The sequence below is a fragment of the Brugia malayi genome, assembly GCF_000002995.4.
Source record: "Brugia malayi strain FR3 genome assembly, contig: Bm_v4_Chr4_scaffold_001, whole genome shotgun sequence".
Classification (NCBI taxonomy): domain Eukaryota; kingdom Metazoa; phylum Nematoda; class Chromadorea; order Rhabditida; family Onchocercidae; genus Brugia; species Brugia malayi.
In genome coordinates, this window is record NW_025062478.1 from 2,211,714 (window position 1) to 2,234,216 (window position 22,503).

At 20.5% G+C, this 22,503-nt stretch overlaps 2 protein-coding genes across 2 annotated transcripts; one reads left to right on the top strand and one right to left on the bottom strand.

The window, feature by feature from the left end:
• Window positions 1–210: 210 nt before the first annotated feature.
• Bm9851 (Uncharacterized protein) lies at window positions 211–6,442 on the top strand (the record flags this gene model as incomplete). The annotated part of the gene is made up of 14 exons (XM_043081364.1): window positions 211–289; window positions 527–690; window positions 919–1,097; window positions 1,527–1,635; window positions 1,858–1,977; window positions 2,222–2,370; window positions 2,738–2,837; window positions 3,134–3,346; window positions 3,803–3,943; window positions 4,570–4,626; window positions 4,811–4,835; window positions 5,151–5,318; window positions 5,710–5,846; window positions 6,335–6,442. 14 exons carry the CDS (start codon window positions 211–213, stop codon window positions 6,440–6,442), a joined length of 1,749 nt encoding a protein of 582 aa, XP_042937298.1.
• Window positions 6,443–6,794: 352 nt separating this feature from the next.
• Bm17724 (Uncharacterized protein) lies at window positions 6,795–8,095 on the bottom strand (the record flags this gene model as incomplete). Its single annotated transcript, XM_043081365.1, has 4 exons — window positions 6,795–6,807; window positions 7,394–7,453; window positions 7,574–7,685; window positions 7,936–8,095. The coding sequence occupies 4 exons, from the start codon at window positions 8,093–8,095 to the stop codon at window positions 6,795–6,797; spliced, it is 345 nt and encodes a 114-aa protein (XP_042937299.1).
• Between the last annotated feature and the right edge of the window lie 14,408 nt (window positions 8,096–22,503).

A 22,503-nucleotide genomic window follows, 5' to 3' on the forward strand; every position in this document is an offset into this window, starting at 1 on the left:
TTTATATGACTAATTTTAATTTTGCAATATATGTTAATCGGTTATTGAAAAGGAATGTTGGTAGAAATAATGATAATTTCTTATTGCTATTTTGATTGTTTGTTATTATCATTTTATCAGAATATGTTTTTGGTTTATTTAATTGTTTTAAGAAATGTTTTGTTCGTTTATCATTTAAGATTCAAATATGTTTAGGATTCAAATATTTTAATGCCGAAACGGATTGATAAGTTAATAGGATTGATAACTCACCAAGGTGATGATGGGTTATTATATGTATTTGTTCCAGGTTTCTTTTTTCTTCTTATCATCGTCTTTTTCACGTATTAGTTTTTCTAACTTTTTTATAAATATTGAAAATTGTTGATAATTTTGAATAAAAGGATAACGAGCTAATTTTTATATAAGAAAAGTTGTTGTTGTTTGGCTAATTAATTGCAGCAAAATTTTTATTACATACTTTTCAATGAAGAAATTTTTTTTAGCAAATATTTTGTTTTTTTTTTTTTTTTTTCTTTATTTGTAGGGAAACATCCTGAGTTGATAATTGATCAAAGCAAAACACTGAATGATGAACAGTGTTTTCGTATTGGTGATTTTATATCATTCATTAATATTAATGATTCCATTACATCACCAATTCGGATAAAAAATTTGTTCGAAACACGTTTTGTAAACAATCGTTTACAGGTATAAGTTATTATCATTACTTATTAAATGCATTTTTTCGTTTAGTTAATTATTTGAGATTTATATTTTTAACATTACTACTAAATGAATTGCAATATTTTTGTCAATATATTTGGAAATTTTTTTGATTATAAATCATTTATAAGTGATGTGTACTTGTGAATTTTTTTCTTTTTTTAGCATATATTGTAACAATTCATTTTGACATAATTTCTTTGATTGTTTCAGGTGAAAGTTCTGGTGGCAGTTCCTCCAGAACATTTCTCTGAACGAGCTAATTTCACCACAGTTACTCCCTCTACTGACAAAATGCTTGCTTGGTCTCCGGACTTTGCATTTATTGGTTGTTCATTTGATGTCGTAAAAAAGCTGCGCAAAAATCAGATGTATAGCGCTTGGATTGAAAGGTATATATGGTTTCGAGATTAATAATATCTTTGTTATTATTTCATGTTCGGAAGATTTGATATGGAATTAACAGATTTATTTTCGAACACTGTAATAAATTATATTTGATTTTTGCTTATGAATTTCATCGCAATTGTCATTTTATTTGGTATTTGTCAAAAAAAGTAAAAAAAAAAAAAGGTCTGCTGTGAAATTTTTGATGAAAATGAAATTGTAGTTTAGTAGTTTTATTTTATCGATTGGTATAACAATACTTATTTTGATTTTTTTCTTTTTTATTCAAAGCCACAAAGGAAAACGCTGAATGTACAAAGAGAAAGAATTCATAGTATTTGCTTACTGCAAATCAAAAAAGAAAAGAAAATGAAATTAGGGTTCAACGATTTCACTTGGTTAGTTATTATTTCGATTAATCTATCTTATTATAGAGTTCCACAAGTGTTCCAAAGTGTTGCTAATATATTCGTATCGTGGCAAATAGTGGACGATATTTTTGATGAATGTTGTGAAGAAGACAAACAACTTATCATGAAAGCGGTTGGTTTGTATTTGTTTAAGTTATTATTATTTATCAATATAATTTTAATTTGCTTTAATTTCTTTTTTTTTTTTAATGTTTTGTTGACAATATCTTGAATGTTATTCTTCTGCATGCCTTTTTTCTATTTAAAATCATGGTTATTTCTTACAATCATCATATATTATCTTACAGTTGTGATATTTAAGTTTAAGTTCAATAAAAATTTATTCTATATTTAGCCATGGAATTGTAAAAATAGCACTCAGCTTTCCAGAATTTTATCTTATTCTGATTGTTCGCAACAAATGAAGCAAAAAGCATCACATACTTCACGTCATTTCGTTGCATCATTGAAAAAAGTTTCCTTCTTTCTTTTTTTTTAAAAAAAAAACTTTAATAATTTTTTGTAGCAATATTTGACAGCTTAATCAGTAAATAATTTTGTGTATGATTTTCGAATAGTACCAATGTTAGTCTGTTTTATTAAACTTTACTACCGTTATGTAACGTTTTTTAGTTGTTTAGTTACAATGGATTAGTTTCGGGATTCTTTATATACTAAATTTAAAATGTAAAAAAAAAAAAAAAAATGAATTATTGCAGTACATTGATAATTACGAAGGCTTAGTGATAGCGGTACATGATTCAAGCGCAAAAGTATGGTCTTTAGCAATACCAGATAGTGAAATTGTGTTTTTTCTGGGTGCTCGTAAAGGGATGAAAGTTGGTGATTGGGTTCGATTTAACTGCACGTAAGTGTATTTGAAATTTGTTTCTCATCTCATTATTACAATATTTTTGTGAATCAGTACGATTTCGATGATTTGTATCTTACGTTTGAACGTTTGAAGGGTATTGAAATGAAATAACTTATATTATTCTAGAAGTTATCAACTAATATAGTGTAAATGATTATTCGTATATCTAGCATATAAGCGGTTTGAATCGTGAATCTCTTCCGGGAGATTGTTACGTAGTATTTGTTTACATGTTATTGTATTGTAATCAGAAAGGAATGAGACATGATGTTTTTTTTTTTCTTTTTTTTGTAATATATTTACGTATAAATATTTATTTTTGTAGTTTAGAATCTTTAATGAAATAAAAGTTGCTTTTCAGACCATCTAGATCTTCTTATCTTGGCTGTCATTTACAAGGGAAGAAATTTGAAATAATTGAACCAATACTTCCGGCAAAAGCCTTCAATAACACAGTTCAGGTTAATTTTACTGTCGAAAAAAAATTTTTTTTTTGCTTTTATTTTATTAATTTTGATTTAAAAATTCTAAATTGTTTACCAAGGATGAAGATTACTAATACGACTTCTCATATTTATTACTTGAATTATTGTTTGCTTCTGATACATTGAATAAATAGTTTGACAACTACCATTCATTGTTAGCTCCTTTTAAAGCCAACAAAAATAATAATAATAATAAAAAAAAAAAACTCTTTTAATAATGGAATATGTTGCTAATGATATTTGATTGCTTAAAACCTTAAAATTTTTGTTAGGTAGAAATTACGACGACTATTGCAATTGATAATTTAAAATATTATCCAACTGGTGAAATAACTCTTGAAACTGAAATACTTGGAGCGGTGGAATTCAGTCCAAATAGATTTCGACAAGATTACTGCAATCGATGCTTATCTTTGTTTATTTGCAAAATAATGGCATCTGAACGAACTAATGCTGTTTGGCATGTATTTGGTGTGGTGAACGAGGTTTGTTCACTTTTTTTTTTTTTTTTAATTTAAACTCTTTTTTTGTTCTTTTTTCTGCTGCTACTATTTGCTTTTCTGTTTTTTGTTATTAAATTTCATAAGCGAGAAAAAAATTTTTTAATTTGATGGGAATTTTTTACTACAAATCAAATTTTGACCATGTATTTTTGCTGTGAATCTTTATCATTCATTGAAGCAATTATTGGTCAGAAAAAAATAACAATCATGTTCTGTTCTGTAAATATTTTATAGTCCAGTAAAGATGCCCACCTTCAGTTATTGGAGTAAGCAAAGTTGTTAGATATTTTTATTGATTACAATAATTTTTTTTTTTTGGTTTTAAAGAGGATATGAAATGAAAATTATCTTGTAAAGTATCTAAAATTTGAAAAGATTGATTAGGAATTGGTAAAGCTTATAATATATACAATTCTGCTAAGTTAAGTTAATTTATAGGGATATGTAGAATTCATGGAACATTCATCTTCGATTGACAATTTTTCATATACAAATGTTAATACTTCTGAGGAATTTGCATCCATAGAAAATGATAGATGCAATGCAAAAGTTGAAATAAATGATAATTGTTATTCCACCGTAAGTTTTTTTTTTTTTTTTTTTTTTTTTTTTTTCCTATTTGTTATTAAACTTTCTTTCAAACAAATATTAAAACATAAAACGATGTTAAAAAATTGACACATTAATACAATGTGTATTGATCTGAAAAATGATAATGACAATTTGTTATTTTGCATTATCTTAGTTTTTTTGATCAAACATTGAAGCATTTGCTGTAAAAGCCGATAATGCTATAATTTTTCTTTTCAGAGATTTCTGTGTTTTATTGATTCTTTAGCACTATCAGTAATCAGTAATCAGTCATCTATTAATCATTTCAAAAATATTAGAAATTTGTTTCTTTTTTTCTCTCTCTATCTTTTTTTAACATCCTTCCATTCCTGATTTTGAAGAGTTGATTTCTTCAAAAGATGTTATTTCAACATTTCATTTCAATTTCATTGTAAATTTTCATTATGATCTATCAGTAATCAGAAATTTCTATTGCATACATTTATTCATTCACTAGCACTATCAATAATCATTTCTCAAATGCTATAGTAAATTATATAGATAGATTTTTATGATAGTAGTTATTGTTTATATGATAATAATATTTTGCATTATCAGTTAACTTTATCATTATGTTTAATTATTGATTTCAGGAAAGTGGACAACAACGATCAGATTTTCCATCCGATTTACCCGGAACTTCTCAGAAGGTAAATTAATTAATTACCCACTCTGCTGACGATGTATTTTCAAATGAAAAAATGTAAAAGTTAATTATTCGTTGCTAACGATATCTTTTCGAAAGAAAAAAGTATGAGAAAGAGAGAGTTAAAAAATTTTTAAATTTTAAATCCCATATCTTATTAGTGTTCCTCAATAATGATTATATTTCAGGAAATTGACGATAGCTTTTATTCGGGTTAGTTTCTTATTCTGCAAAAAAAAAAATCTGTTTAGCCCTGAAAGATGGTTTCTATGTTAGGATAGAAGGCAGGAAAAAAAGGCAACATTTGAAGTGAAATTCATGAAAAGACATTAGTGGGACATTTAAAATTGACATTAACTAATATTTCTTTTTCTTTTTTTTTTTTTTTTTCAATTTTTTCTTTCTATGTATCTAAAGAATTATTTAATGTTTTTTTTTTTCTCTCATATATAAATATGTGGGAGTATTTATATATTAGAAATATTCCTGAATTAAATATAAAATTAATCCTTAGAATTAGTCTTTTAGATTTTTCTTATAATAATGATGCATATGGCAGTTATAATATGGAAAATATGAAAGAGGAAGAAGAATATGATCCATTGAAAGAGCCAGCTTTTGGCACAGTTAAGCCTAATATTCTCCAGTTTAATTCGACAGAATATAGCAATGGCAATGATGAATTTAACATGCGAGGTTTTATTTGTTTGTTTTTTGTTTTTTATTTACAAATTCATACTTTTAATTAATTTGCATTTCAATTCAATTTGTTTAAGTGTTATGATGAATAAAACAATTGTGAATAATCAACTTAAAATAATAGTGAAAGATATTCCGAGATATTGCGTTAAATATTCTTGAATTTTTATATTTTTTTTTTGACAAAATTTAGACAAAATGAAACAAACTTATGCAAATATTTATCTTTCAATAAAAATTTATCACAAAAAGGAAGCTATTGAGTAAATTTCTATCAAGTCGGATTCTTTTTTTTTTTTTTTTTGGAATTTAGATAATTTCTTGAATAGCTCTTTAGATAAATATTCCTTTTAACAGTAATATATTTTATTTACTACTTTTATTATAGATAATCCTCGCACTGAGCTAAATGAGAAAAGTTTTGATGGTGGTGAATCTGAAGAATTAAATAATCAAGCAATAAAATATTGGTTAAAAGCATGGGAAATACCGGAAATTCGTCGACAAATTGAGGAGGCAGATAGAGTGTATTTTTTTCTTTTTATTATAACATCTTAAATTAGCTTAATTAATTAACTTAATTAATCTTTCATATAGCTTAAAAATGCTAATTTTAATTTATAGATTGTACGCAAACATTATGCAAATGATATCGGATCTTAGTGCAAGAAAGACTAGTAAAGATAGCTGGAAGAAGTTCTCTGATCATTGTTAGAGGTAATAGCTTGATTATCATTATTTAAATCTTGATTATTTGTTGAAAAAAAAATATTTTAAACAACTGAACAAAAAGTTAATGATTTTTTCTTTTGAAAGTTTATCTGTTAAATACTACTTAAACCTCTTTTACATCATTATCATCACTTTCATCAACTTAGGCTTATAAAACTTAAATTAGAAATTGATAATAAATTTCATCTGGAATTCACTTTAATTAGCATTATTGATTTTTTTTCTTTTCAATTGTTTTGTTATTTTTTGCTGAATTGGTAAAAAGTTTGTTCATTTTATAGTTTTTTGATGTTATCTGGATAGCATGGCAATCAGGATGTGATGTATCTCAATTCATGAAAGTTTGTAGCATAGCAATTGTTTGTTTTAACTGTTATGAAATTATTTAATTTAATCGAAGTTTTGAAGTTTTGTATTGTTTGTTTATTTATTAAAATTTCTAATAAAAATTCTTATTAATAATAATATATAAATATTATGATATTTATATTTATTATGCATTTTTTTTTCTTTCTTGCTTTCTTTGTTTGAGTTCTGAAATCTCTGATGTTTTTCAAGTAAATTAACTCTAGCAGTTAAGTAACTGTGCAATGAATACATATAAAATTATTAGCAAAGAACAAGGAGCAATAGGATAATTCTGTTTAAACATAAGAAAACATTATGGAAATATAATGTTATGTAAACAAAATAATTGTGTAAGAAGAAAATTTGAATTTATATTTCTTCATTTTTTTCCTCTTAACGACCAAATCTGAAATACGCTTAAATATATTAGTCAAAATAATATAAAAAATATCTAAAAGAGATTAATTTCATCAAAATGATTCATTCTTAGTTAGCAAAATTTTGTTTTCTTTTTTTTTTAAACGAAGTGAAAAAAAAAAAAAGTGCCATTTTTAAAATAGAACTTTATAGGTAAACATTTTGATATTTTGCTGAATATTTACAAAAAGGTAATGGATTCGATAATAATTATTATAAGATTTTTTTATCATGATAAGGTAATAATGATTATATGATTTTCATAGATTAATTTTATTTTATTTTATTAAATTTTATTTTTTTTTTATTTTTTCATAAATTTTATTTTATTATTAAATATTAAATATTACTTTTCATTATTACAATAAAATATATCGTATTAAAGATGAAAATAATGAAAAGAGAACTGAGAGAAAATTAATTCTTTCTCAGTAATTTATTTTTTAAACTTTAAAAAAAAAAAAAAAGAAAAGAAAGAAAGAAAAATTTTTCATCCAATTTCATTTAGCTAAATTTTTCTCAAATATTCTTCTCACAGTTTCAAATCTTTTCTTATAATAATTTAAAAGCAATACCGCATATATGCTGATTTTCTTTTAACATAATCATTGAAATCTACATAACGTTTTCCAAATCTAAAATTTTTGCTGCTAATAAATTAGGAAATGCTAACAAAAATTAATTTTAATTTTAAAATTTAAACAAACAAAGAGAATAAAATTTAAAAAATAAAATTAAAAAAAAGAAAAGAAAACCTCATATATGCACTCTTTCGCTTCTCACTCAAATGTGGTTCAGTTTCTAGAATAGCAGGATATGATCGTCCGAAGCGCATATAACTTGACTTTCGTTTATCCATAGCTTGCTCTAAAAATTTAATCATTAATTAATTAACTAATTAATAATTGGGGGAAAATTTTTTGTTTTTTTTTTTTTAAATCGATAATTATTTTTTATTAAAAAATGAAAATTAAATCAGTTCTCTCTAAAAATTTATCGTTCATTAATTAATAATTTGGATGATTCTACAATTAAAAAAAAAAAAAGAAATAAACTACGCTACTCTTTTTTCTTTTTTTTTTATTATTAAAATGAAAAAAGAAAAGTAAAAATTAACCAGCACAAATATTAAAAGTTGGATTAAGACTGCACAATGTTCGAATTTCTCGATCAACATTCTCGGGATCATTTTCAAACATTTCTAAACATTTCACTACTTCCACACCACCATAAATTATCATCATTATTACTGTTAATAATGCTGGTACAGATGGCATTTGATTTTTTAGCATGATAATATGATTTTGTTGTACTGCTAAAAAAGAAAAATTAATTTTTAAATTAAAATATGGAATAATTTTTAAAACAAAAAGAAAAAAAACTTTTTAATGAAATACAATTAAAAGAAAAACGAATTAAAATTTAATTACTACTAAAAATATAATATGATACTAAAAAAAAAAAAAAAAAAAAAAACGAAGGAAAGGAAAGGAAAAAATATATTTATGCTTAATACTTAACTGATATAATTAATAAAAACTTTTTAATGAAATATAAGCAAAAATAAACAAATTAAAATTTGTTTATTAACATAATACTTGAGAAAAAACGAAGGAAAGCGAAAAAAAAAAAAAGATATATATTTATTTCTAATATTTAACTGATATAATAAATAAAAACTTTTTAGTCAAACATAAACAAAAAATAAATAAATAAATAAAAAGCAAATTAAAAAAACGAAAAAAAAAAAAAAAACTATAATATAAATAAAAGCATAAAGCAACATTGAATAATTACATTTTAAAATGAATTGAATTGCGATAACAATCATAATTAAAAGTCTAACTTAAACCATTAACACATTCTTAATTAAATTTCTATTCATTCCAAACAATAAAATGTGAGAGAAACGAAGAAAGAATGAAATTAAAATGAATTGTTTATTTAGCAAAAACTCAATTTAACGAATAGTTTAATTTCAGTCTTATAAAGAAGACTAAAACAAAATCAAAAAGTAAACTTTTGAAAATAACAAATGCATTAAGATGAATAAAATTTATTTTTTTCACAAAGGAAAATGAAAAATAATTAATAATAAATCATAGATCATTAATTAATTTTATATTTTTTTTTTTTTTAATGAAATTGTATTAAAACATAAAGTTTGAAAGTGAAATTTTTCATCAATTTCTTTTTTTTTTGAAAAAAAAAAAGAAAAATGGAGTGAAAGAAAAAAAAAGTGAAAAATGAACTGAAATTTATGATTTAAAAAAAGAAGAATGAAAAAAAAAAAAAAAATGATAAAAAAAAATTTAAACGATGAATAATTATGATTCTAAAATTAAAAGAAATTAAAAAAACAAAAAATTCAAATAAAAACAAAAAAGTATTATTTATTGAAAATGTAAATATTATCATAACAAATTTTAATTTGCAATTGAAATTTAAAATAGTTTTTAAATTGTATTTTATTTTTGTAAGAAATTAATTTCAAATTTTAGTAATTATGACAAAATATAAATATTATTGTCAAAAATTAAAAGGAAAAAAAATATAGTAAATTTTCCTTTTTTTTTTTTTCAATTTTCATTTTATTTTCTCGATTTACTCTACTTTTATCAGCAATCTTCGTTTTAATATTTATTTTAATATCATAATATTTAGTAAAATATCTTTTGATTAAATTTTTTCATTCATTTTCTAATTTTGGTATTTGAGAAATACTGAAATTAATGAAAAAACCTGAAATTACCTATTAATTTTTAATTCATAAAATTAGAAAAAAAAAAAGGAAAAATGATAAATTTTATAATATTTTCATAATTTACTTTATAAATCCTAAAAATAATTTCAACTTAAGCTGAAATGATTAAATTCAAAATTTAAAATATTTTAGAAAAAATTTTTTTTTAAATCTTTTTTTTTTTTAATAGAATGAAAAGTGAATTTGTGCTTTTTAATAATAGTAAAGTGTTAAGTAATTTCTTCGGCGAACTAATTGTGAATGATAGTTTTATTATAATAAATTTAGTAATTAATTATTCTTTTCGAATTAATTTATGATAAAATACACTTTTCCATTTCCATTTTCATTTCCATTTCCATTTCCGTTCATTCATTCGTTCCACTTTATTTATTTTTTACACAAACTCTAAATAAACAATTAACTCTATGCAATTTATTTATTACTTTTTTCTCATACCCTTAATTCTTGATTATAAGACTAAAATTAAAACTTTTCACTTTGTGCTGTTTTCATAGCCAAATAAATTTAAGTATTACTTTAATATAATATTAAACAACAAAATATTTGAAAACTTTTCACAAATTATTAAGATTTTTTCTTATCATTTTTTGAAAAAAAAAGACTGAAAAGATTTTTTTTTAATATTTTCTCATTAAAAAAAAAAGAAAAAAAAAGACTGATTGAAGAGATTTTTTTTTTTGAATAGAAAATTTTATTTTGCTTCAAAATGTTACAACTTTATATTAAAAAGTAAGCAATAAATGTTGCCATTGAAGAAGTAAAAAGTAATAAAACAAATAATTATTTAAATTCTTTTTAATAGTATCATTTCAAATTTGAAAAATTTGAATGAGTAAAAAATGAAAAACGATATTTAATTTTTTTTTTTTTTTTGAAACCGGAAGAAATTAAAATAAGAAAAAAGATTGAATAATTATAGCTATAAATAATTTAAATATGAGTCTTTTTTTTTTTTTTAATAAGAAGTTGAACTGATATTCTAAAATTGAAATTCTAATTTGTTTTTGATATGAAATTGAAGTATCATTTTAAAATTGAAAATTTGACTTTTCTCTTAAATATAATTGAATTTGGTTATATTATTTAGTATTATTTATCAGTTATAAAAATATTAATTTTAAGCTTTTTTTTTGAAATATTATAAGCTTTTAAACATTTCTGATAATTTATGATATTTCTTTGGTAAATAAATTTTTGTCTTAATTCTAATTTTGAAAATTTCATTTGATAAATGATTAATTATTTATAAAAATGCAATATTTTTAGTTTATTTGAATTGTTTGTTTTAATAATTTTTTACTATGTTTTCAATAATTTTTAAATGATTACAATTAATTTTATCATAATTAATTGATAGACTGATTATTGATTGATTAGATTGATAAGATCATAATTCTAATGAAACATTCTGGAAAAATATGGAAGAATAAAAGTAAACAAATGAATAAATAAAAGAAAAAAGACATTCCATCATTCATTTTATATGTGTTTAGAAATTTATTTATTTTCAATTTCATTTCACAAATTTCTTCCTTACACGTGCTTACACGTGTTACGTGTAATTCGTAAGTAACTTTCTAAAGTAATTTGCAAAGTAATTTCACATATGATATAAAAATATTAATTAAGTAAATATTTTATTACTTATTTCTCGGCTATTTTGTCCTCATCTAAACAATTTCAAGAATTTAACATTTTTAAATTTCAGGAATTAATTTTAAAGCATCAACTTGGATTATTCGTAATCTCGAATTTTTGAATGATTTTATTTCCATTTAAACCTGAAAAACACTTTTGAATGATTTTATTTTCGCTCCTCAAAAGTATTTTAGGATAGTTTTACTATTAATCCTGAAATAAAAAAAAAAAAAAAAAAAGAAGAAAACTTTTTAATAATTTTAGTGAAAAATAATTCTAGAAAAGTATTTTATAATAATTAAAACTTTCAGTTATGAAAAATATTCCTGAAATACTTTTATTTATAATCCTGAAAAAAAATTTTAAAAATGAATTTTGTTCCAAACCTGAAAAGTATTTTCGGATTTATAATATAATTTTATAATTATATCAAATATTAGCTCAAAAAAATAAAAATAAAAAAAAGAAAAGAGTAAAATGTTCACTCAGTAAACAGTCACAATGCTAAAATTATTTAAAGCTAAAGGTTTTTAAAACTTTCTTAAATTTAAATATCTCTCCTACCACTTTCTCTCTCTCTCTCTCCTTTCTCTCTCTCTCCCTCTCTCTTTCTTCTTCTCTCTTTAAAAATTAAAAGAAAAAAGTGTTAGTGTAATATATTTTGAGTGAAACAAAATTAATGCTAATAAATTTAAATTGTTCATTAAAATCTAAAAATTAAGAAACACTCATAAATTTTCAAAAAAGAAAAAATTAAAATTTTATTTAATAAAAGAAAGAATAATTTATTGCTTAGAATGTAATTTAGTTTTCGAATAATAAATGAAAAGTAATAATCGAACAAATTTATCAATGAAATTGTAATTGTTAAAAGATATAAATCACAATGAATTATGAAAAATAATAATTAAGCAATTTCTTTTAGCAATAATTCCGGAATTTCTATACCGGAATATTGTAGTATTTAATTTTTCCAAAAAATCAAAACAAAGTTATCAGCGAAATTGTAATTGTTAAATGATATAAATGAAAAAGAATTATGAAAAATAATAATTAAGCAATTTCTTTTAACAGTAATTCCGGAATTTCTGATATCAAATTACGGTTACCGAAAAAGAAAAGCGATAGATGAGAGAAAAATATTTGTATAAAACTATCTAAAATAGCTAAACTAACCGGAAATGCTATAACGGAATATCTGAAGAATTTCATCAGTGTTAATGGTATTTAATAGGTTTATTATAAAGTGAAAATGGCGGTAGATGACGATAAGAGGTGAATGTCCAATTGCGCATAATGCTTTATGACGCATGAAAAATTGTCTTTTACTTTTTTTTTTTTTTTTTTCAAATAGAACAAAAACAAAATATTGTCCATTATAAAAATTATCATTTCATTTATTATTTAAGTAATACTTACTTATATTTATGATTGGTTAGGTTAATTTCTAAGTATGTTACATCATTGACAATTGAATATTAACAGAGTAAAGTAAGCTTTCAATTTAAATTAAAAAAAAAAATTTTGTCAACCATTTAATAATAATAATAAAAGAAAAACAAAAAAAAAAAAGAAAGCGAAAGTAATGAAATTATTGCATTTATATTTTTTTAAATTTTGTTTTTTTTTATTTTATTCAAATTCAAAATTTTTATGCTACAAATAAGATTATTGCATAATTAGAAAGGAAAAAGAAGAGAGAGAGAGAGAGAGAGAAGAATTGTTAATTAAATTTAGAAATAAAAAAAAAAAAGAAAAAATTTGTTTTCCTTTTTATTTTTTTATTTTTTGGAAAAAAATTAGGAAATGAAAAAATATTTTTTGTAAAAATTTCGTATTAATTTTTATTAGTAAATGGTTAAAATATATTATTATTATTTTATAAAATAATTACCTTTTTTTTTTTAATAAATTATACTAAAAATTAAATAAAACTGTTTTGAATTTTTGTCCTTTTCCTTTTTTCTTTCTTTTTTAGCTATAAAACTTGAAAATATATAAATTTTACGTAATTTTTGTATAAATTGCGTTTACGTATTATAAACATTTCTTTTTCCAACTATGCGTCTTAAATTTAAGCGTATATTGAAACATCGTTAAATTCATACTTACGTACAAGTATTCATGAATTAATATTCATACACGTACGCTTTCAAATTCATAAATATGAAAGTGTACGTAAAAATTGTCAAGTACATACGGAAGCATTTCTAAACTCTCATACGATAAAAGCGTATCTTTAGAATCACGTACGCTTATGCACAAGTATTTGTGAATTAACATTTATACACGTACGCTTTCAAATTCATAAATATGAAAGTGTATGTTTTAGATTCACACACGTGAACATACACTTTTGGATTTGCATATGTGAGCGCTTAGTCGTAGATTTACATAAATGCATCTGTTTCTTTAAACTTAAATCCATAAACCTACGTGTCAAATACACTTATTTTACGTGCTGGAAACCTACGTATCAAATATACTCATTTCACGTGCTACTCATTTCACGTGCTAGAAATTAATTTCATACAAAAATTAACTTATCAGTATGAATTCATGAAAGCTTTTTGACGAATTATTAAATATGAATTTTTTCACGGTAATTAAATTATATTATTACTTTGATAATTTTAGGTTAAAGGTAATTTGTTGTATTTTGAATTAGTCATTCACAAATATTTTCTATTTCATTTTAATAATATTTTTCGAGTAAAAATTTAAATTTTCTAAAATGTAAAATAGTAAATATTTACTTATAAATTATTTTTGAACTTTAATTTCTATTTTATTTGTATTTATTGTTTGTTTATTAATTGAAATCAAATTTGATTAAATGCAATTTTTTTTTTTGATGTTATTTTGAGAAATTAATTTTAGCTTACGCACGGATTTGTTTTTTAATTTATCTTTTTAGCTAATTAAAATTTTTTTTACTTTTTTAAAGCTAATTTCAATGAGTAAATAAAATTTGAAAATTGATGAAAAAACTACAAAATAAAATTTATTGCTGAAATTTTTCTAAGATAAAATAACTTTACCATTTCATTTTTATTTTTTTTATTTTTTTAATTTTTATTTGCCCTATTAATTTATCAAAAAATGTGAAATTATTTTAGAATATTGCTCATACATATATATCATTCTGAAAATTTAATTTAAAATGGTTAACTCAAAAATTTTCATTTCAAATAGATTAATCCTAAAATTTTGATAAATCATTTGAAAATTTCCACTTCAAATGAATTCAAATAGATTTAATCTGAGAATTTAATTTTAAATGAATCAAAAAAATTTTTACTTTCTTTGTTTATTTTTTTTTTTAAGAAAATTTAAAGAAAAAAAAGTGAAAGCATTGAGATTTTAGAGTAATAATAATTAAGAAATTATCATTTCATTTTCTTTTATAATTATTTTCTTTTCTTTTTTAGTTTTATTTTTTTTTTTTTAAATTTTTATTTTTCTTCGTTTTTATTAAAATAAGTAAGAATTAAGCAAAAAATTTTTTGATTTTATTAGAAAATAAAATAGAAAGAAAAAAAATGAGAAATTTGAATAAAATATTTTGTTTTGTTTTAAAATAAAATTTGAAATATTTCCTAAATAACATTTTTTTTTTTTTTTTTTTTTGTGATATAATGCAATTTGTTATTGTCAACAAAAACAGAAATAAAAAATTAGCTAAAAGCTTTTTTTTCAAAAATAAAAAATTAATGATCTAAAATTATTATTAATTTATAAAAAATATAAAATAGCAAAAAAGAAAATTGAAATTGCATTAATTACACAAATTTTATAAAAATTTTATTAATTATCTGATAATAATTAACGATTATTTTTAATATTTTTATTTCTATTAGCCATATTAGCTAATTTTTATTAGATTATCATCCATCAGAGTGAAAATTATGATAAGTGTTATGATATTATCATGAAATTATCAGTAAGTATATTATCAGTAGGTGTAATGAATTTTAAATAATAACCTAAATAATTGTGATAAAAAAAGATCAAATAAAATAAAGAATATAATTGAAATAATAACATCTATTTTAATTTAATTTAATAATTGTACTGGAATTAATACTTAATATAATGCTTAATAAAATTAAAATATTCTGCTTAATTAATTTCAAGAAATTAAATAAATTTTTTTTAGCAAAAAAAAAAAATTAAAAAGAAACCGAATATAAAATTGCTATAAAAAAAACCTTAAAGGACTTTTTTTTATATTAATTCTTTCCATTTTTTTAATTGTATGTCATAAAATGCTGAAATGATAAAATAAGTTTTATAATTTGAAAAAAAAAAAAGCGAATAAGAATTAAAAATTATTTCTCATACATTTGCACTATAATTAATTGAATTACGAATTTAATTTGTAATAGGAAATTATAAAATAAAAATGTAAAATGAATTACTTATTAAATAAGTGTAAATAAAATTGGCTAATTATCATTTTAATGAGGTATAAGTAAAACGAAAGTAAAAAAAAAGCTTAATTTAATATTATCAATTCATAATCATAATACCATTTTGCTGTTACAATATTATAATTTTGGATTCAGAAAATTTTACAAAAAATTATAAAACTTTTAAATTTAGTACACTGTTTATTTGTTTTTGTTTGAATTGAGTAAAATTTAATTTAAATTTTTTAAGAAACTTTGCAGTTCCTTTATTTAATAATAATAATAGTAATAGTAATAGTGATAACAATGATAATAATAATAATAGTATTTACTATTAATAAATGTTAATAGAAATTTGAATTATGATAATAATAAAAGTATCACAATTGTAAAAATATATGAAAATGATAAAATTTAAATTTAATTTTTCTTAAGAATTCTCACAATTCTTTTATCTAATAATAATAATAATAATAATAATAATAATAATAATAATAATAATAATAATAATAATAATAATAATAATAATAATAATAATAGTATTAATAATGACAACAATAACAATAAAATAATAATAAAGATATCACAAATGTAAAACTATATTAGAGTGATAAAATTCAATTTGAATTTTTAAAGAAATTTTGTAATTTCTTTATTCAATAACAATAACAATAAAACAATAATAATAATTTGTATTAACATTAAGAAATGCTAATACAAATTTGAATTATAATAATAACAATAATAATATAAAATGATATCACAAATGTAAAAAAAAGTGTGAGAGAATGATGAAAAAAAAAAAAAATGGAAGAAAGAAGGAAAGGAAAGTAATCAATAAATTAAATTAAATTAAATGCAAATGGAATTGAAATACGTTTTAGCAAATGGAAAATGTAATCTTTCAGTGATGCATAATAATTAGTATTTGATGTCAGATCGAAGTTAAAATTTTAAAACAAATATTTTTTCTCTTTTGTAAATAACATAGGAAAAAATAGCAATTCAAAAAAGAGTAATAATAATTAAAAAATATAAAATGAATAAATCTTTTTTTTTTTTTTTTTTTTTTTGTATGCAAAATATATTTTTAAATAATAGTATACTTGTTTAATTTATATTTAAAATTAAAATTTGAACAGGAAAAATATAAGTCTAACAAACATTTTGCCTAAAAAAAAAATTATATTTCAGGAATAATTAATTATGTTTAAATAGGTTTATTAGTAATAGTTAAAATTGGCTTTATTGTCAATTTTTATTTAATTTCAGTTTTTTTTCTGATTTAATTCTTTTTTCGGAAATTATAGAAATTGATGAAATTATATTCCTTTTCCTGTTGTTTTATTCTCCAAACGTGTCATTATAAATGTTATATTATAAATTATGATAAAAAATGTGAAAAATAGCTAATAGTAATCCGGAATGAATAAGTAAGAAATAATTCCGGAAATGTTAGAAATGATTTTGAGCAAAATTTTACATAACAAATGTAATTTTTTTTTGATAATTGTTCAAATTATTGTTAGTTATTTAAATAAAACTGATACTAATCCTTCAATTTGATTTCTTACTTTTTTTTTCTGTTTTCTTTTTTTTTTTTAAGAAAAAAAGGAAGAAAAGAAAGCTGAATTGATTAAATGATAAATTATTGATTAATTGATTAAAATATAATCTGAAATTAATTTGAATTTAAATTTAAAAATTCAAATTTTAATTTTAACATATAAAATGAGAAAATAATCTCATTAATATTCTATCATTTATTTATTTTGTAAATAATTTTTATTATTTAATATTAAAGTTACATTTTTTTCAAAAAAAAAAAAAAAATTTTTTTTTAAAAGAATTTTCTACTAGTTCATATTGCGTTAATATTAATTATTTGTAGCTTTTTTTTTTTGTTCTCTCTTTTTTTTTTTATTCTCTCAATTTTTACTTTTTTTAATTTTTTTAAATTTCCATTTTCTAACAATGAAAGTTAATTTACTTTTACTTTTTTATTCTTGTTTCTCATTTTTTAAACATTGCCCTAAAGCGCTTTTAAGACTTGTTTTTTTAGTGATATATTTCTCACTAAGAAATATATAAAATTTAAAAATTAAAAAAAAAAAAAAAAGAAGTAAGGATAGAAATAGAATGAATGAGTAATTTAATTTAATTTAATTTCAAATAAGAACAAAGAAAATCCATATAATCTCACTTTTTCTTATTTACTATTTGATATACGTTATTGTTATTACTAAATTCAAAATGATTTTTTTAAATTGATTAGCTAAGTTTAAATAAATTAATAAATTGAAAAAATAATTAGCAAAATTTTTGGCAAATAATTCATTTCAATAAAAAAAAAAAAACCAATCTTTAGTTAATTAAATTAATTAGCCTAAATAATTAATGAGTAAAGAAAATAAGTGAGGTTAGATCAAATTAATCATATCAATTATAAATAACCCATTTCATAAATATTACTAATTTTTAAATTAACCGAAAAAAAAGTCGATTAATTAATTAATTAATTAATTAATGCTAAAAAAATTTCAAATAAATATTTTCATTTCAATAAAATTTTTTATGAATAATTTCATTCCAATAATGATATCTATCACACATTGATAGATTAATTAACCAATTTCTATTGATCGATTAGTCGATCGATCAATCGATTGATTGATTAATCGATTGATCGATTAATATTGGATCAAAAAATAATAATATAAATAAAAAATAAAAAAAAAAATGAAAAGAAATGATTCAAACCAGTTGATATCATTCATTTTATTCAATGACAAATGATGATTTTGAGGAAAAAATATTGTTTTATTATTATTTTTTTTTTTTAACTCATTTATGAAATGTTAGTTTATACATCAATGAATTTTCCTTTTTTCAATTTTTTTTTTTTTTTTATTTATTTTGTTTATTCATAAAAAAAAAAAAAAAAGAACGATTGATAGAGAGAAAAATAGTAATTAATTTTTCTCGAGAAAAAATTTTTCATACAAACATTCCTTTCCATTCGTTATGATATAAGCATAAAAATATGATGAATGAATAAAATAAATTCCTTCATTCCTTCTTTTTTTTTTTTTTTTTAATCTTCTCTCTCTCTCCCTGTCTCTTTCTTTTTCTCTCTCTCTCTCTTTCTTTTTATTTTCATTTATTTTGTATGAAATTCTTTTATCAATTTGTTATTATTTAGTTCTTTTTTTTTTTTTTTTTTTTTTTTAAAAAAAATTTTAATATTAAAGAAAAAATTGTTGCAACTAATTTGTTAATTTAAAATTTTATTCTATTATGTTTCTTTCCTTTATTTTTTTTTTTTTTTTTTACATTTATCTTTATCAGAAATCAAAATAGAAAATTAATTTGATAAATTTGTAATGGAGCAATTAAAAAATGAATAGTTTATTTGAATTTATCAAATTTTTTAAAAGTAATATTATTTTTAATAATACTGAAAATGATTGATTAAAAATAATGTTAATTTTGAATTAATTCAGAGTTGCAATAAATTTCAAGCAGATGCTGAAAAAATTTACATTGAAATTTTTCTTTTTTTTATTTTAAAAAAATCACTATTTTTTTTTTTTTTTTTAATTGTCCATTATTATCATAATTATTATTTTTCAAATGTTTTTTGAAATGTTTTAATTTATATGAAATAAAAAAAAAAAAATTGCGACACTTTTTTTTTTTATTTGTTTTAATAAATTTCAAGATAAAATGATAACTGTTTAATATTCGTTACTATTTTGACAATTTTATTTGTGAATTCAAATTTTTATTCATTGATCATAAATGTAAATATTTAGGCTAATACTATCAAACATTTTTTTTTCTTTTTTATTTGTAATAAATTTTAATCTCAAATTATTTGATTCATTTTAATCATTTTTTCTCTTTGATCAATTCATTTTCAATTTCAAAAAAAAAAAGCGAAAGCGAAAGCAATAAGCTAACCATTTATTTATTGGAATTTAAATTTTCATTAAATTTCATTCCCAATTTGTCCTTGAAAATTATACATTTGAACAACAAAAATTTTTTGTTACGTTAACAAAATTTTGAAAAAAAAAGAAGAAAAAAAATTTTTTTTTGAAGGACATTTGCTTGTTTGTTTGATAAATCATATCTGTTCATTTCCATCATTTTGTCTATTTCTCCAAAAAAATAAAAATAAATAAATAAATAAAAATTAAAAAAATAAAAAATAAAAATAAATAAAATAAAATTAAAAAATATATTTATATTAGAACAATGCGTTAAAAATAATTCATTCATTCATTGCATAACACAAATTCATTTTAAAATTTCTGTTTTCATTTCATTAAAAAAAATTTTTTTTTTAAATTTCATTTCATTTTCATTTAATAGTTTTGCTATTTCATTCTGCTTTGATTCATTTCAATTTTGATAATTTCTTTTATTGTAAATCATTAGAATATATTTGATTTAATGAGTTAAATGCAATTAAGTGTGACAAAAAAAAAAAGTGAGAAATCTTCATTAATTGTCAAAGTAAAATACACACATACTAAATACAATTAATTTATCTTAATCAGTGATAATAATGATAATGATCTTAATGATGAAATGTCAGAATCGAAAATATTTTCAAATAAGATAAAATTAATTAGCTTATTTGCATAATTTTTCATTTACTTCATATAACTTTATAATCTTTAAAATGAAATGGTTGGAAAAAATCCCTTTTATTTAATGATAATAATTGTTAGTAATGATGATAGTAATAATTATTATATTGTAATGGTAATGATATTGATAGTAATGATGAAATGATAATAATAGTGGCAATAATAATGTGATGATAATAGAATAATGATAATGATGATGGTATTAATAGCGATGTGAGGATGATGACGATGTGCCATGGTGAAGGCAGTAACTATGATGATAATGGTGATGTGATGGCATGATGATGATAATAATAACAATGAAAATGATGTTATGGTAATGGTAATGCTGAATACGATAATAATGATAATGATGATGATGGTGATGATGTGATTACGATGGTAATAAAAATGGTATGATGATGATAACAATAATAATGACAATGATGTTATGGTAATGGGAATGCTGAATGCGGTTATAGTGATAATAATGATGTTATGATGACGATGGTAATAAAAATGGTATGATAATGCTGATAGTAAAGATAATGATGATGATAATGATAATGATAGTAATGATAACCTTAAAAGTTGCTTTGCTAGTTGTTAAGGAAACAGCGACAGAATTATATTGTTAGCATCTAAAGTATAAGATAATAGATGGTTAGATGGAATTTTTTGTTCCACTGCTATTTTTGCAATTTTAATTCAATTTTTTTTTTCCAGTTTTAGACGAAAAGAGGGGAAGAGAAAGAAACAAAAAAGAAAAACTTCCCTTACAAATAGAGAGAGAGAGAGAGCGAGAAGATGGAAGAGAAGAAAACAAAGAGAAAGATAAACGAAAATAAAACAAAATGATAATATAATAGAATTAAAAAGAGGTAGAATAGAAAATGAAATGAAAAAAAAAAAAGAGAGATAAGCATATCATTAAAAACAAGTTTTCCTTTCTTCTTCTTCTTCATCTCTTTTTTTTTTTTTTTTTTCTCTCTAAACGGTAATTCTTTTCCTGAAACAAGAAATTTTCGAGAGAGAGAGAGAGAGAGAGAGAAAGAAAGAGAAAAAAAGTAAAAATCATCCGTTTTCCATTTTCAAATCAAAAGAAAACGATGAAAAAATTAGCTAAAAAAAGAAAAAAAAGCAAACAAATATAATTATGAAAAGAATAATCGGTTCAAATTTAAAAATTTTACCATTTTCATTTAATTTAATGCAAAAATGAGAAATTTAATTTAATTTATTTTTTTTTTAATTATTATTATTATTATTTACTGCTTTTTCTTTTCTTTTTTTATTTAATTTTGTTTCAACAATTACTTATTTACATAACTTTTCGTTCTTTTTTTTTTTTTGCTTTTTTTTTCTTCAATTAATTAATTTTTTAAAATTTCACCGAGTAGTTCCGGAAAATAAACAATTAAAATTATCTTTATTTGAAAAGAAAAAAACTTAAATTAAAGAAATATTCTAAAAAAAAAAAAAAGCAAAAAAACCAGTTTCTTCAATTTTCTTTTTTGTTCTTTTTCATTTTCATAATGTTATCAATTTTTTTTTTATTTTTTTATCCTTCTTTTTTTTTGCATATCTTTTATATATTATATGACATGTGACAATTTTCACTTTTTATTTTTTTTATTTCTTTTTTTCTACTTTTAACACCAATTAAAATTTTTATCAAAAAAAAAAAAAAAAAAAACTAACCAATATTTTGTCATATTTATCAATCATTCATTTATCAAACCGTTCATATTTCACTAATAAAATTTGCAACATAATAATTTTTAATTTTTTAAAATTACTTTCGTTAAAAATTAAAAATTCTAACAAAAAACAAGTTTTCAAATGTCATCAAATTTTATTGTAAAAACATTTCTTGATTACCTTTTTTTTTTTTCTTCTCTTTATACCTCTCTCTCTCTCTCTCTCTCTCTCTCTCTCTCCCTTCTTTTTTATTTCGTTTAACTTTTTTTTTCCTTTCATCTCATTTCATCTCTACTCCTGTAACAATTTCACCATTCCATCACTTTTTCTAATTTTTTTTTTTTTTTTTTTGTCAACTATCATTTGAGGTGACAAAAAGTGAAAGAACAAACTTCAACATATTTCCATAAATTCATTTATAAATATTTATGAAAAAAAAAAACTGGAACCGATAAATAAAAATTATTTTAAACTTATTAAAATAATATATATTGAATATTTCAATAAGAATTTTACAACTAATTATCAAA